At 30.6% G+C, this 18,151-nt stretch overlaps 1 protein-coding gene across 4 annotated transcripts in view; it reads left to right on the top strand.

The window, feature by feature from the left end:
* The window catches only part of LOC135142880 (cadherin-87A), a 280,747-nt gene that overhangs the window by 181,167 nt on the left and 81,429 nt on the right, over window positions 1–18,151 (top strand). For 2 of the 4 annotated variants that reach the window (XM_064074668.1, XM_064074669.1), the window contains one exon: window positions 3,080–3,107. The exons of the other annotated variants lie outside the window; for them this stretch is intronic. In XM_064074668.1, the coding sequence (XP_063930738.1) occupies window positions 3,106–3,107 (2 nt within the window). In that variant the 5' untranslated portion in view covers window positions 3,080–3,105. The remainder of the gene's footprint in view (window positions 1–3,079; window positions 3,108–18,151) is intronic. 4 annotated transcript variants of the gene reach the window in all.

Genomic DNA, 18,151 nt, shown 5'->3' with positions numbered 1-18,151 from the left:
GAAAAATCCGGACAGCGAAAGGTCGAAAAATTGAAAATTTAAATAATCAACCTGCAAGATCGAGAAATCGAAAAAACGAAAAGTAGATAATTGAAGAACAGAAATACTGAAAAATTCCAACACTGAAATATGGAAAAAGTGAAAAATCTCAAAACGAAAACATCGAAAAATTGAAAACTCCGGAAACCGAAAGTCGAAAATTTGAAAATTTAAGGAATCAAACCAGAAATTGAAAATAAAAAAACTGAAAAATCGAACAATCGAGAAATCGAAAAAATGAAAAGATGAAAAATTGAAGACTAGAAATATCGAAAAATCCCAAAGCTGAAACACCGAAAAATTGAAAAATTCAGAAACCGAAAGGTCAAAAATTGAAAATTTAAAGAATCAAATCAGAAATTGATAATCAGAAACCTAAAAAATCAAAACATCAAAAATCAAAAAACTGATAAAATTGGACAAATCCGGAGATCAAAAATCGGAAAATTGAAAAATTGAAGAAATATTGAAAAATCAAGACAGCGGAAGGTCGAAAAATTGAAAATTTAAAGAATCAAATCAGAAATTGAAAATCAAAAACAGGAAAAATCGAAACACCAAAACTCAAAAACGTGAAAAATCGAAACACCAAAAATCAAAAAACTGAAAAATCGCAAAATTGAGAAATCGAAAAAATGGAAAGTTGAAAAATTGAAAAATCCCTAAACTGAAACATGGAAAAATTGAAAAATCCAAAAACCGAAAGATCGAAAAATTGAAAATTTAAAGAATCAAATCATAAATTGAAAACCAGAAACCTGAAAAATCGAGAAATCAATATGTGAAAAGTTGTAAACTTGAAGAATAGAAATACTGAAAAATCCCAAAACTGAAATATCAAAAAATTGAAAAATCGTAAAACTAAAACATCGAAAAACTAAGTGAGAAGTCGGAAAAGTGAAAGATCCCGCAATCGAAAAATTGACGAATTGAAAAATTGAAAAATCGAATATCGAAACATGAAAAAGTCGAAAACTCGAGAAATAGGAAATCGAAAATTCGAAAAACTGACAAATCGAAAACTTTTAAACGCAAAAAATCGAAAATTTCAAAAATGGAAACATTTTAAAATCGAAAAATTGAAGAAAGAAATCGAAAATTGGAACAATCGAGAAGTTCAAAAACTGAAAAATCTCAAAACTGAAATATGAAAAAATTGTGTCATCGAGAAATTGAAAAATTGGAAAATCGAGAAATTAAAAACTCGAAAAATCGAGAAATCAAAAGAACGAAACTTGAAAAATCGAAGAGTAGAAGTATTGAATAATCTCAAAACTGAAATACCGAAACATTGAAAAATCGTAAAACCGAAACATCGAAAAACCAACTGAAAAGTTGGAAAATTGTAAGATCTAGAAATCGAAGAGTCAAAAATAGAAAAGTTGAAAAACCGCAATATCTAAATCCGAGAAGTCGAAAAAGTCAAAAAACTAAAATTTAAAAATTCGAAAAATTAAGAAAAACATCAAAGAACTGAAAAATGAAGAGATTGAAATCCAAAACTGAACTCGAACAACTGAAACGTCGAAACATTGAAAAATTGAAACACCGCGAAATCGAACATCAAAAAATCGAAAAGTCGACAAATGAAATAGCGTAAAATTGAAAAATCAGAAAATTAGAAATTGAAAAATTGGAAAATTTCAAATTAAAAAAAATCGATAAATCGAAAAATCAAAAATTGAAAACTCAAAAAATTGGGAATTTAAACAATCGCCAAATGAAAACTTTGAAATCTAGAAAAATCAGAAAACCGAAAAATTGAAAAACTGAAAATTCGACAAAATCGAAAAATTGATAAATCAAGAAATCGAAAAATCTAAAATTCAAAAAGTCAAAAACTTAATGTTGAGAAATTGAAGAATCGAAAAATTGAAAAATCAAGGAATCGAAGCATCAAAAAGGAAAAATTGATAAATCGAAATATCGAAAAATCCCAAAAAGAAATATCGAAAAAATGATAAATCAAAAACCTGGAAAATGGAAAAATCCAAAAAATGAAGAATTGAAAAACTGAAAAATCAGGAAATACTCGTAATGGAAAAATCGAAAAATCGATTAACCGAGAAATTGATGAATCGAAAAATCCCACAATTGAAATATGGACAAATCGAAAATTTGAAAATCGGGAAATTGAAAAATCGAAAAATTGAAGAATCAAGTAAATGAAAGATCAAAATGTTGGAATATTGAAAAAATTCGAAAAACTGTTACACAATTTACATTTTCTTTCCAAAAATCTCAATCTCTAGGAAAGAATTCCATTCCAACACGGATTCATAAACCACAAATGGAGGAGTACATTATTTTTAAAGAATAGAGAGATTTATGTAAAGACATAATACGTCAAGGCACTAATGAAATCGAGTAACCTTATTAAGATAGTTGTTCCAGTTTTACCAACCTTGGGTTATTCACACGGATAATTCCGCAGGGGGATTTTTACGGATTTCTCCGTTAATAAAACTGTGAGCTTATTCATGTCGCTAGGATTAAAAGGTGGAGCTCATAAACATTTGAACCCTTAATTTCGTTACGTACTATTTAACCCTTTCAGAACTCCGAAATTCTTGAAAGAGTGCCTAATTAAGTACACTCGGATGCTCGAATTAAGACCGACACATTACGACAGTGTAAACGAGGCTTTTAATTTAATTACAATACATACGCCTGTTTCACGCTTGTACGCCCACTTTTTCTATTCTATAAGTGTTACGTTTAAGCAACAGCTCGCCTTCAGCACTGTTAAGTAAAAATAATTGAATTAGTTCCATGGAATTGCATAAAAGAGTTTTACAAAGTGGTCGACACGGTGATATGGCTTTTACAAAACTATCCTCGGTGGCGCGGAACCAGCAGCCCAAAACATCATTCTTCGAGTTTCATTATCCTAAAAGCACAATGCTATAAAAGAGGTGTTGCTGATTTCGGAGTTTTGTGCTATTTGTTTCGGGCTTTTTTGCTTGCGCCAGCTCTTACTTTTATGGAAAAATACGCCAGACTTTTCGACTGGCGGCGCTAATTGTGTGTTTTTTTTTAGACGCGGAATCTAACAGGACTCGATTCATGTAAGTACTGTGTTGATGGAAAGTTTTTTGGTAATTGGATGGGGGTAATAAATTTGTCTAGACGACCTAAAAGACCCTTCAACCATATAATCGCCGGCTAAATCTGCATAAACTACGTGTAACAATGCTCTAGAGAAAAGGGTTGACAAAAACGATGTCGCTACTAGTGGATTAAGTGTGATCAAAGATATTTAAATACGCGAGTGTGGGGGCGGAGGAAGTTTTTTTGCCAAACGATTTTCGTGTTTGTGTTTTAATCAGTTTCCTCGATCTAAATTCGGAGCTCGAATCGTACATTTGATATGGAATTATATAAAACTTCGTTTAACTTTATGATTTTTTTTCAGAAGAATGTTAATACCGACTTTCCGTTTGTAAAAAATGCTATTGAAGGTAAAAGACGTTTAATAAAAGTACTTGAAGGACGAAAAATAACACAAAACGGATTTATGCTAACAGCAAATAAAAAACAGAAGTAAATAAATACACATGGAAAACAAAGTCCAAATACCACACGGGTTGAAGGACATTCCGCCTTTGTAAAAAGACCATTACGTGAAAAAATGACTCAAAGGAAATTAAATTACAGCTGGATTAAAGGTAGTCGACCTTTGAAAATGGATTCGGAAGGGTTGCGGTATGCAACATTTCAACAAATTAGCAAAGACAAATAACAAAAATGCGTCACAAAAGTGCTGGGTCGATAACGGTTCGGCGGTTTGCCATGGAAATAATCGCATATTTTATTAAAAAAGTTTCCATCACTGTCTGCGCAATAACGCAACAAAATTAAATTTTCTCTGTCGATTAACGTTTTACGCGGAATTACAAAAAAAAAACTGTTGTTGCCTGGAATTTAGAGGTTGGAAAGTGGAAAGTGTCCACTTTCCAACTCGATTTTGTGGTTTTTTGGAACACCAATTTCTTTGAAAAATTATTTAAAAAAATGTGAAAAATCGAAAAATCTAAATCAGAAAAGTAGAAATACCAAAATTTAAAAACCGATATGTTGATATACGAAAAGTCGAAAAACTAAAATTTTAAAAATCGAAAAATTGAAGTAGGTACAGAAAAATTGAAAAACCCACAAATTGAAAAATCACAAAATTGAAAAATTTAAAAATTCAAAAAATCAAGATGTCGCGAAATCGAAAAATTGAAGAATCGATAAACTGAAAAATCGAGAAATTGAAAAACCCAAAGCCGAAAAGTCCAAAAATCGAAACGTCGAAAAATTGATACATCGAGAAATCGAAAAATAATTATATTTTGCCATTTATGAAAAAAATCCATAAATGGCAAAATCAAAAAATTGAAAAATCGAAAAATCGGCAAATTGAACAATCAAAAAATCGAAAAGTTGAAGAATTTAAAAATCCAAAATTAGAAACTCGAAAATGGAAAATTTAAAATTAAAAAATCTCTAAATCTAAATCCGAGAAGTCAAAAAATCGAAAGATCGGAAATTCAAAAATTTAAAATTTAAAAAATCGAAAAAAAAGAAACAGAAAAATCAAAGGACTAAAAAATTGAACAAATCCAGAAATACAAATGTCTAAAATTTAAAAATTAAAAAAATTAAAATGTTAAAAAAATAAATAATCCAGACATTAAAAATCGAAAAAATGATCATTCGAAAATGAGAAAAATCGAGACATCAAGACGTCGAGAAAATCAAAAAATCGAAAAATCAAAAAATCCAAAAAAATCGAATATTGGAAAAAATCGGGATTTTGGACAATCCAGAAATCGAAACATCGAAATTTCCATAAATCCAAAAATCGAAAAGTTGAAAAATTGAAAAATCGAGCAATCGAAAGATCAAAAAATTTCAGAAATTGAAATGTTGAAAAATTTACAAATCGAAAAATTGAATAATCGAAAAACTGAAAATCTGAAAACCCAAAACTGAAATCTCGAAAAATTGGGAAATCGAAAAAATGAAAAGTCGAAACATCAAAAAATTGAAAGATCGATAAAGTGAAAAGTCCAAAAACCGAAAAATCGAGAAAGCGAAATAGCATAAAATCGAAGCATCGATAAATCTAAATCCGAAAAGTCGAAAAATCTAAAGATCGAGAAATTGAGAAACAGAATAATCGAACAACTAAAATCCAAAAATCGAAACATCAAAAAATCGAAAACCTGAAAAAAACGAGAAATCAAAGCGTCGAGCAATCGAAACTTCGAAAAGTCGAGAAATCGAGAAAATCAAAAAATCTAAAAATCAAAACGTCGAAAAGTCAAAGAAACATCGAGTATTGGATAAGTCGAAATTTTAGAAATGCCAAAAATTGAAAAATGGGGAAATTGAGCAATTTCCATAAATCCAAAAATCGAAAAAGAGTTAAAAAATTGAAGAATCCAAAATTAGAAAGTCGAGAAATTCGAATACCAACGAATTGAAGAATCGAAAAATTGTAAAATCGAGCAATCGAAAATCCAAAAAAAAAAATCGAAAAATTAAAATATAAAAAAAAAATCCAGAAATTGAAAAATTTCCAAAATTTAAATGTTTAAAAAGTAAGAAATTGATCAATTAAAAAGTCGAAAAACCGAGAATCCAAAAAATCGAAACATTGATAAAATGGAAACACCGGGAAAACGAAATAGAATAAAATTAAATAATCGAAAAATTAAAAACTGAAAAATAAAAATATTCAAAAAATCTAAATCCAAGAAGGCGAAAAATCGAAAGATCGAGAAATCGAAACATCACAAAATTCAAAAATATAAAATTTAAAAATTCGAAAAATTGAGAAACAGAAAAATCGAAGAACCGAAAAATCCAAAAATCCAGAAGTGTAAATTTAAAAAAAATCAAAAATTTTAATGTTAAAAAATTCAAAAATCGAAAAATTGAAAAAAATCGAAACATTGGTCATTCGAAAACGTGAAAAATCGAGAAATCGGGAAAATCAAAAATCGGAAAACTCAAAAAAATCGAATATTGGAAAAGTCGAAAATTTTGAAACTCCAAAAATTGAAAAATCGGGAAATTGAACAATCAAAAAATCGAAACAGAAATTTCCATAAATCCAAAAATCGAAAAGTTGGGAAATTGAGAAATCGAGCAATCGCATGATCAAAAAAATTCAGAAATTGCAAAATTTTCAAAATTGAAATGTTGAAAAACCAAGAAATCATAAATTAAAAAGTCGAAAAATCGAAAAGACGAAAATTCGAACAATGGAAAAACCGAGAAACCAAAAAAATCGAAAAATTGAAACACCGAGAAAGCGAAATAGAATAAAATTGAATAATCGACTAAATTCAAGAATGCGAATAATCGAAAGATCGAGAAATCAAAACATCACAAAATTCAAAAATATAAAATTAAAAAATTCGAAAAATTGGGAAACAGAAAAATCGAAGAACTGAAAAATCCAAACATCCAGAAGTCTAAATTTTAAAAAAATCAAAAATTTTATTGTAAAAAAATTTAAAAATCGAAAAATTGAGAGAAATCTAAACATCAAAAAATCCAAACATTGATCATTCGAAAACCTGAAAAATCGAGAAATCGAGAAAATCAAAAATTCGAAAACTCAAAAAAAACAAATATTGGAAAAGTCGAAAATTTAGAAACTCCAAAAATTGAAAAATCGGGAAATTGAACAACAATAATAAAATCGAAACAGAAATTACCATAAATCTAAAAATCAAAAAGTTGAGAAATTGAAAAATCGAGCAATCGAAAGACCAAAAAAATCCAGAAATTGCAAAATTTCCGAAATAGAAGTGTTGAAAAACTCAGAAATCACAAATAAAAAAGTCGAAAAATCGAAAAGACGAAAATTGGAACAATCGAAAAACCGAGAAACCAAAAAATCGAAAAATTGAAACACCGAGAAAGCGAAATAGAATAAAATTGAATAATCGAAAAATTAAAAACTGAAAAATTTAAAAATAAAATATTCAAAAAACCTAAATCCGAGAAGGCGAAAAATCGAAAGATCGAGAAATCGAAACATCACAAAATTCAAAAATATAAAATTTAAAAATTCGAAAAATTAAGAAACAGAAAAATCGAAGAACTAAAAAATTAAAAAATCGAAAAATTGAGAAAAATCTAAACATCAATAAATCGAGACTTTGATCATTCGAAAACCTGAAAAATCGAGAAATCGAGAAAATCAAATATTCGAAAACTCAAAAAAAAAATCGAAGATTGGAAAAGTCGAAAATTTAGAAACTCCAAAAATTGAACAATCGTGAAGTTGAACAATAAAAAAATCGAAACAGAAACTTCCATAAATCCAAAAATCGAAAAGTTGAGAAATTGAAAAATCGAGCAATCGAAAGATCAAAAAAATCCAGAAATTGCAAAATTTCCAAAATTGAAATGTTGAAAAACTAAGAAATCATAAATTAAAAAGTCGAAAAATCGAAAAGACGAAAATTCGAACAATCGAAAAACCGAGAAACCAAAAAATCGAAAAATTGAAACACCGAGAAAGCGAAATAGAATAAAATTGAAAAATCGAAAAATTAAAAACTGAAAAATTGGAAAATTTAAAAATTCGAACCATTGAGAAACAAAAAAATCGAAGGACTGAAAAGTCGAAAAATCCAAAGATCCAGAAGTCTAAATTTAAAAAAAATCAAAAAATGTTAATGTTAAAAAATGAAAAATCGAAAAATTGAAAAATCTAAACATCAAAAAATCAAAACATTGGTCATTCGGAAACCTGAAAAATCGAGAAATCGAAAAATCAAAAATTCGAAAAGTCAAAAAAAAACATCGAATATTGGAGAAGTCGAAAATTTGGAAAGTCAAAAAATCGAAAAATCGGGAAATTGAACAATAAAAAAATCGAAACATCGAAATTTCTATAAATCCTAAAATCGAAAAGTTGAAAAATTGAAAAAGCCAAAATTAAAATGTCAACCAATTGAAGAATTGAAAAACTGAAATATCAAGCAATCGAAGAGTAGAAAAATCTAAAATTTATTTTTTTTAAATCAAAAAATTAGAATATGAAAAAATTAAAAATCCAGAAATTGAAAAATTTTTTAAATTGAAATTTTGAAAAACTGAAAAATCGATAAATTAAAAAGTCGAAAATTCGAAAAGACCAAAAATCGAAAAACCGAGAAATCAGAAAATCCAAAAATTGAAAAATTGAGATACTGAGAAATCGATACATTGAAAGATCAAGAAGTCGAAAAACTGAAAAATTGGAAAATTTAAAATTAGAAAAATCGAAAAATCTAAATCCGAGAAGGCGAAAAATCGAAAGATGGAGAAATTGAAACAAAATTCAAAAATCTAAAATTTAAAAATCCGAAAAATTCAGAAACAGAAAAATGGAAGAGCTGAAAAATCAAAAAATCCAGAAATCCAAAAGTCAAAAAATTAAAATGTTAAAAATTAAAGAACAGAAAAATTGAGAAGTCCAGGAATCGGAACCTCAAAAACTCGAAAAATTGATAAATCGAAAACCTGAAAAATCGAGAAATCGAGACGTCGAGACATCGAAAAGTCAAAACATCGAGTAATTGAAAACTCCAAAAATTTAGAAACGCCAAAAATTGAAAAATCAGAAATATCGGTAAATTGAAAAGTCGAAAATTTAAAAAATCGAGAAATTAATGAATGGAAAATCCCACAATTGAAATATTGAAAAATTAAGTAATCCAAAAATTGAAAATCGAGAAACTGAAAAATCGGAAAATTGAGGAATCAAATAAATAACTGAGATATTGAAACGTTTAAAAATCGAAAAGCCGAAAAATCAAAAAATTGTTACACAATTCTGAATTTTTTGTCCAAAAAAAATTAAAAATTCAACAAAAACCACAGATGAAGGAGTGCATTATTTTATAAAATATAAAAAATAACTACTATTGTAAAATTTAGTGATTATGTCATTCTCTTATTGCTGGGGATGATGAGATAAATCTTAGTTACCCTTTTACCATCTACATGATATTTCTAATATAAATTCAATTTTTGACAACAATCAGTCCAATAATTCCGTTGATTACCGGTCTAATAAAAATTGACACAGACGACAAACAGACCGACAGATAGAAATGGGAGATCGCTTTATTCGTACTCTAGTGGTCATGAAACATCGAGAAAACATGGAGATGTCAAGTCTACACTCAGAGAGTACAAATCCTAAAAAAATGTTGGAAGAATAATAAAAATTACCACACGTATCATAATAAAGTCAAAAGACCGCATTCCCGGCTACAACAACTACGTTCCAACATTTCTAACAAACTAGCAACGAAATTGTATTCGTCACGAAAGTACCTCATTCCGCAACTTTTCAACAACAAATGGAAATATTTCTACATTTTATTAACAGCATTCCATCATATCTCAACATCGCAGCCAGATTCCGTTCCTTAAATTGATATTTTATTCAGCATAAATATGACGAATCAGTCGCACAAAAAATACTCTTAACTTAATTAACTGAATAAATCTCGTTTGCGACGGGGATCTTTGTCTTTAATCCCGCACCATTAACTAAACATGCATTCCGAGCACCAAAAAACTCCAACACTACGAATCTAAATCCGCATCTTCCTGAGGAGATTAAGTAAACAAAAAGATTTTGTCTAGTCGGGCTTCATTGTTAACTTAAGGTTCCGAAAAGCATATTCTTGCAGTTAAAACTCGACTCAAACTTCTTGTATGATAAATACGTTGCGGAGCTCTACAAAGTGAGGCGGCATTACCCCACAAGAATACACTCCCGAAGATGTGCGTCAGCTGTTTTCTAATGCTCGTTTTATATGCATCTTGATACTTACGAGAATGTCTATATTATAAAATACACACAAAATTGAAAATAGCCCCATCCTTCAAAATTATAATGTAGCGAGTGGCAGATGCGCGAAATGTGATCCGAATTGTTAGAAGTTTGGGTGACGAACAAGATGTATGGAAAATATGTTTTTCATTTTATTCGTTTTAGTGTTTTCATAAATAACTGTGCACGTATCGGTAAAACTGTTGAAAGGTAATTAAAAAATTTGCTGAGTTTCTATAGGAAAAACTTGTATTGAAATTTTATTTATGTAGATATATGGACTAATAACAATACTAATATTGAAACTAAATTCGTTTAATATTTGTTTGAATCATATGTTTGTGTTATCATTGGTCTCATTATTATATTGTATGCAAAAAATATTTATTGAAGGGAACTCTATCCGATTTTATTTACTTTTGTTTGTTGCACATCAATACCAATATGGAATTGCAATTTTTAAATTATAAAATCACATTTTAAAATATTTCGGTATTTTAGCTTGATTCGATCAAAACCTTATATCTTCCTAGTCCTCCAACATAACCCGTTTTCCTCTCCTGTTAAAAATTCACTACTACTTGATGAACCTGCAGTGTTTGTTGACGTTGTTATGTAAACAAAGTTGGGAGCAACTGGACATGATGGAATACGTAACGTTCCTGAACGTGGAATGATTTAGTTTCAACAAAACGTCTGGACAAACCTCATTCTTTATGTTCTTTTTATTACACCACGGAAACTTGTACTACAAAAAGAAAAATACAATATTCCCCTAATGTTAGTGAACATTGCTTCCAACAGCCGATTCACTTAATTCCAGTCTTGTAGTGGATTCCAGTTATCCAAAAACCTAACAAAATTTTTCGTATTTTTACCGGCAATCTGATTTTAAAAGCTTTCAGACTAAATTCAGCATTATTTAATTTTTTTTTGTTAAGAAAATTTCTTTTAAGAACAAACGAGACATATTTTTTCCGTGCACGTTTTTACATTCTTGATACCTACGGACCATTAAAAATTAAATATTTTTTATAACTGAGAAAAAACAAAGTAAAAAATTCAGTAAAGATTTATCTGACTGACAGCCAGTTAGTTATCTTATTCCACACAAACGAGACGAAATTCCCTGATTCTAAAGCTAAAAGGTTTTATTAATTATAACAACAGTAACGAGCAAGGCCATTAACGTTGCATAACACTGGTCGTTTTCCACATGGGGGTTGTTGTAATTATAGCCATGGTTAATTACGACCGATTTCATGTGTGCCGCGTTATCATATTAAAGTCAGTATAAGAACTATCCAGGAAATAGGAAATCCTGTAAAGTTTGTCTTCAAAATGTATGAGCAAATTTCATCCTAAATCCTGACACATCCTTAAATAATCCACGGATGCGTAAATATTGTCAGAGGGCATTCAGACCTTCTCGTGAACAACTTCTAACTTTCCATTAACACTTTAGTATTAAATGACAAACATTTTAATAAGTAATATTTTAATTCAATTAGGGAATCAGACAAAAATGAAGGTATGTGTATTAATCCGGGATACGATGTGTTTAAAGCCGATGTATCTAAGTGATAAAGGAGGCCAAGTGGATGTAATTTACGTTGACTTTATAAAGATTTTTATAACGGTGGTAATGATATTGTTCTACGAAAAGAAAACTAATACAGTTTTTCACATGGATTCCCGAAATTAATTAGATCTTATCTTTCATCATACCTTAATTAGTATGTATACTGTAATGGATTTATGTTTGTATATCCTAGTCAGGTATACCCCAGGGTTCTCTTAAAACCGGTACTTTTTACATTGTTTATTAATGATTTTCCGTTAATTGCCTGTGGTAATGTTTGGGTTTCCGGATAATACAAAAGTTTCTACAGTTATCTATAATTTCAGAATTAGTTTTGTTCCCCAGGCAATCGCATTCGCAAAATTGACATCTCACATGTGATAAAAACCAAGTTTAATCGCACCTTGAGAATAAATCAATTCGACGCTTGTTGTTATTATTAGTAAGAGAATTATACTTCAAAAATGTCAACAAATTTACAATAATATATATTACAATGACTCATAAATCTCTGATGTCATGTATGCCGCATGTGTCATCATTTTCCCACTAAACTGTTACGACAAATAGTGAAATTATGGTAATACACAAACTTCATGGTTGTTTAATGAAACAGTGTTGGCAACATATAAACTGGTGTCCATAAAATGGGGCATAAATCGTTATCTCTGAAATGGATTCTAGTACACTGCAGCATCGATGTAATTAAATACTAGAATATAGTCCTTAAAGAAAACTACAAAGTACACCCTGCACAATGAAAGCAAGAAAATTTTGTCCTGAAAAGCAAACTTATGACGTTTGAGCTTGATTGTGATCGTCTTCTCATTCGAACACTCTCTTTTAACTAAGTAGTAGTACAACATATTCGTGGAAATAGTTGAAAAATAGTGGAAAATGTCAAAAGTGCCAAAATCAGTCTTATCTTAATACGTACTAGCCCCATCCACCCACCTTCTTCTCATTCTAACGAATACTTTTATTTCTGTTCAGTATAATATCATTCATTTCATTCATTCATGGGTGGGCGGGGCTAATTATGTTCTTCTGTCGAGTGGGAGTGGAAACTAATAGAATCTAGGATGTAAAAAAGTAAAAAAGCGACCTAATCTGATTCGTACTGAGTTCTCTATTGCCCCAAATAAACAAATTTTAAACATATAAAAACTACAAAGTACATTCTTAAAACAATTGAACTTTGTGAAACAAAAATTTATAATAATTTTTTTATCTACAAAATTTTTGTACCGAGCTATTTTGACGAAACTGTAAAAATTGCCGGATTTCTATTACCTATTTTGGAAAAACGATAGGAATTTCCGAAGAAACGAAATCGAAAATGAGTTCTGGATATCGAAATCTACAAGAAAATGTCTTCAACTAATTTTCGAAAATAGTTGAAAAATGGTCAAAAATGACGAAAAGCATCTTATCGTATCAAATACTAGCACAATTACGGTCGAAAGTCATAAAATAGTGTAACCTGTTTAATTGTGCTACGTCTTCTCATCTGAACACTTTTCTCTATTAAAATAGGTAGATATTTAAAAGTATATTGTTTCTTTAATCTAGGTCACAGAAAATTCTTTGAATGGCGCCGCAAGTGGTCCAAAACCCAGAAACCACAATACTAATCCTGACAAAAGGCATCATCGAAAATCTAATTTGATAATTGGCACTTCCAAAAATGAGAATAAAACCGAATCGGATTGGTTTATGGTGGCGTCTCAGAAACCTAGATATTATAACTTGCATCTGACTAGAGTGGATCCCTCCGTACCTGTAGAAAAAATTTCTACATACATCCAGACCAACCTTAAGACCAAGGCTAACAAAGAAGTTAGAGTGAAGTTGGAAAAGCTCCAGTCAAGGCGTCCAGAAGCATACAGCTCATTTAAAGTTACAACGGATTACGAATTTAGGGATATTATTCTGGATCCAGAATTTTGGCCGAATGGGATAGCAGTCAGGCCCTTTTCCAAAAGACAACCTTCAAGTTCACATACTTCTGAGAAAGATGTAAATTTTCAACCTCAGGATATAGGAATAGCGCAAACCTAAAGTCCCTTATGATTTACTACCAAAACGTAAGAGGTTTGAGGACCAAATCTGTAGATTTTTTTACGTCTGTTTTAACTGAAGCATACCCTGTTATTGTGTTAACTGAGACTTGGCTTAATGACACTTTTAGTAACACAATATTGATAGATAAGAGATACACAGTCTACCGTAAGGACCGGTCTACATCAACCAGTAGCAAGAGCAGAGGAGGAGGAGTTCTGATTGCAGTTTTGAACACCTTTCAGTCAGAAGTTATTGACTACGACTTGTACTCAACTCGTGAAGAAATATGGGTAGTAATTTACATAAATGGGTCAAATAAAATGCTGTTAGGAGCTGTCTACATACCACCGGACTCGAACACAGCAGTGTATGAAGAACACGCTTCATTTGTCGAACATTTGACGTCCGATTACAACGAGGACATATTTTGTGTTGTGGGTGATTACAATCTACCAGGTCTAGAATGGTGTGTCGCTCCTGATGGTGATGGCTTTGTGCCGCTTGGAGTTAGTAAAGACGTGGAGCAGAGTGTCTGCGACGGATTTTCATATTGCGGTCTTTCACAACTTAATAACATTAAGAATAATAATAATAATAATAATAATAATAGGTTTTATTTTCCCAACAGACACAAGGTCCATATAGAGATAGAATCATACATTGATAACTAATGGCAAAAAAAAAAAAAATGAATAGAAAAAATAATTAAAACTAATAATAATAATAATAATAACAATATAAACATAATTTCCAACCTCATAACAACTAAACAAAATATACTATTAACATTGCATATAGTAGTCAAGTAATTGATCCTTAACCTTACGTTTGCTCAAATCATCATGAAAAATGTCAATTTTATTTTGAATACAATTCCATAATTTGAAAGAATTTAACATTGGCGAGTTGTAATGGTGAAAAGTGTTTGGGATGTTATAGAAGAAGGTAAGTGGCGATCTGCTTACAGCCCTAGGGACGACTATTTTTATTTGATTAAGTAAATATTCACTCTTAATTGATCCGTTAACTATTTTTTGAATGAACGCTAAACTAGCCACATTTCTTCTACTCACCAAAGACCTTTCATTAACTAAATTAAGAAGCACATTTTGATTACAATGTAGAACTGGATATTGTCCGAACATTTTAAAAAATAAAAATTTGCAATATTTGCGTAAGACGTTTTCAAGTAGTGTAACATACATTTGTTGTGCAGGACTCCATATACTACTGCAATATTCAAGTTTGGTCCTAACTAAGCTATTAAACAATAACCTTATGGAGAATATATTACGAAAATCTGAACTGTTACGTATTATAAAACCTAACAATTTTAAAGCACTATTTGTAATATATTCAATGTGCGGCACAAATGATAATTTTGTATCAATGATAACACCTAGATCCCTAAATTGATTACAACGTTCCAAAACATTACCATTTATATTGTAATTGTAATTAATTAGGTTTGTTTTCCTGGTTATCGACATAATCTTACATTTTGATTTATTAATGACAAGACAGTTTATTGAGCAATATTTAACAAAGGAGTCAATGCTGTCTTGCAAATCATAACAGTCAGACGATGAGTTTATAAACTTAATGAGCTTCAAGTCATCAGCGTATACAAAAAATTTGGAGTTGATGTATTCAGAAATGTCGTTAAAAAATATAATGAATAAAAGCGGTCCTAGATTTGACCCTTGCGCTACTCCACTATTACAACTAAATTCACGCGATTTGTAACCATTATATTCCACGTACTGGAATCTGTTCATAACCATGGCTTTTAACAATGAAACTAAGCTGGCACAAAAACCAAATCTCTGCAGTTTTTTCAGTAGAATACAATGGTGGACCTTATCAAAAGCTTTAGTTAAATCGGTGTAAATCACATCAACTTGTAACCTATTATCCAGTGCTTGAGATACCAACTGAGTAAATTCAAATAAATTAGTTGATGTTGATTTACCCTTAATAAAGCCGTGTTGATCATTCGAAATAAGATTAACTACATGTGCATATATGACATTGGACAAGATACTTTCAAACAATTTAGCAAAATTTGATAATATAGCTATAGGTCTGTAATTATTAATATCAAACTTATCACCATTTTTGAAAACTGGACAGACTCTGGATATTAACCAGCTACTGGGATATACAGATGTTTTTATGATTAAATTAAAAATATGAAGAAGAGGTACTACGAAACAACTAATACAGTCAGATACAATAAATGCAGGAACCCGGTCAGGACCTGCAATGTTATTAGACTTAATTCTTTTAACGGCCTTAACAACGTCAGACTCATTTATTTTAAAAGGATGTAGAACAGAAGAAGATTCACAGCTAGATTTCAATTGTAAAGATGGGCAGCACTTTTTATCACAGAATTCACAACGAATATTATCACAATACTGATCACATATATGATTATCACTAGAACTAAATACCCCAGCAAATAGGTGACCAAAGGCGTCAACGATGTCTTGCGACGATGTGAATGTGTTACCATCAGAAATCATATTTCCAGGGATCCTACTTTGATTTTTCTTATTATTAACAAACGTCCAAAAATTTTTTGGATTATCTTTAATGGAATGTTCAGCATTTTTTAAAAACGAAGAATATGCATTACGTATATCATACTTAATTTTACGCCTCAGTTCTTTGTGTTTGTCTAAGTGATTAATTATACCAGTTTTCTTGTACTTATTCCAATGATATCGCCTTTGTTTGATTGCATCGATTATAGATTTAGTGAACCATATAGGATAGTTATGTCGTTTTGAATGGCCACTACTTAATGGTACAAACTGTGAGAACAAATCAAACAATACATCATAAAAATAGTTGCAAGCTGTATCAACATGTTTAATTTCTTCTATTTTAGACCACTCAAACGTCGATATCGATGAATAGAGGCCAACTAAATCAGCTTTCTTAAAATTAAAATAGAACGAATTTGGGTTATTCCGAAAATATGAGCTTTCAACTAGTTTAACTGTAATATTTATACTTAAGCAGGGATGATGTAAATCTTCACGAACTAATGGGAACTCCTCTTTGGAAATGTTAGTGATAACATCCTTCATCCAAGAATGATAAAGGTACAGTTTTGGACTTGGTTTTTTCAAACTGGTCCACCACACTCGTTCAACAATGTGAGCCCTTGATCAATCCGGATGTGTTCCATCCGGCCTTATCCATTCACTTTGATATTCTAGGTGATGACACTCTAAATGATCCATTGAATATTTGTTTAGATTTTAGGAATGCCCAGTACGATAGAATTATCGACAATTTGTTTAGCTTTAATTGGTCCATGTTGAATGAACAGAGTTGTATCAATCAAACTGTTGAGTTGTTCTACGATTTTCTTTATAGACTTATTGACTGTTACGTTGCAAGTAAACGTCCACATAAAATTAGTTGGCCCAAATGGATTAGTGATCAATCAAAATGTTTAATCAAACAAAAGAAATTTGCCCACAAGAAATTTAAAATTTCCAACCTACAGTCCGATTATAATATTTTTGTAAATTTACGCAAAGCATGTAAAAAATCGGTTCTAAACGACAGAGAGCTTTACATTAAAAAAGTTGAAAATGATGTGGTAAATGATAGTAAAAGTTTCTGGCACTTTGTAAACGAAACCAAGAATGATAAACATACTATGCCTTCTTTACTTCATCTCGAGGACGTTCAAGCAACAGAAGGTCAGGACATTGCTAACTTATTTGCAACGTTCTTTCAGTCAAATTATTCTAATCTCTCTGCTACTTCTGACTATGTACGAGAACCCCAGGGTTATTTATTAGATGTTAGCAATTTTATTATTACGGTTGAAGATATTGTAAATAAAATCCGCACTTTAAATGATAAGACCAGTGCCGGGCCTGATAAAATCCCCGCAGTTTTTTTGAAAGCGTGTGCAGAATCGTTAGCGTATCCCCTTTATGTGATATTTAATAAATCTATACAATTATCACAATTTCCTAAAGTCTGGAAACAGTCTTATGTAGTTCCAATACACAAGGGCAACTCTAAATCAGATGTCAAGAATTACAGGGGTGTTTCTATTATTTCAGCTATACCAAAATTATTTGAAGCTATTATTTATGATAAATTGCAGAAAATTACAAAAAATTTTATAATGGAGGAACAGCATGGCTTCTGTAAGGGTAAATCTACTAGCTCCAACTTATACAAATTTGTTAACTTCGTAAGTACTGCGTTAGAAGATGGTAACGAAGTAGACACTATCTACACAGACCTAACCAAAGCGTTTGACAGAGTCAATATCAATATACTAGTATCTAAACTGCACGCAGCTGGTATCAGGGATCCTCTCTTATCATGGATAGGCTCATACTTATTAGAACGAGAACAAATTGTTAAGGTAAAGGGATTTTTTTCACAAAATATTAAAGTAACCTCAGGCGTCCCACAAGGGTCTCATTTGGGACCTTTACTTTTCAATATATATATAAATGATCTTAAAGAGTTTATAGATAAGACGGGATTTCTGTTATACGCGGACGATCTAAAACTGTTTCGCGTTATCAGGAGAGATACTGACTGCGCCTTACTACAGAAAGAGCTGGATGGATTTGTTGCCTGGT

The sequence above is a fragment of the Zophobas morio genome, unplaced genomic scaffold (genome assembly GCF_036711695.1).
Source record: "Zophobas morio isolate AGI-343-1 ecotype UQ-CSIRO unplaced genomic scaffold, CSIRO_AGI_Zmor_V1 ptg000054l, whole genome shotgun sequence".
NCBI classification, from domain to species: domain Eukaryota; kingdom Metazoa; phylum Arthropoda; class Insecta; order Coleoptera; family Tenebrionidae; genus Zophobas; species Zophobas morio.
This window is presented reverse-complemented; position numbering and strand designations above follow the sequence as displayed.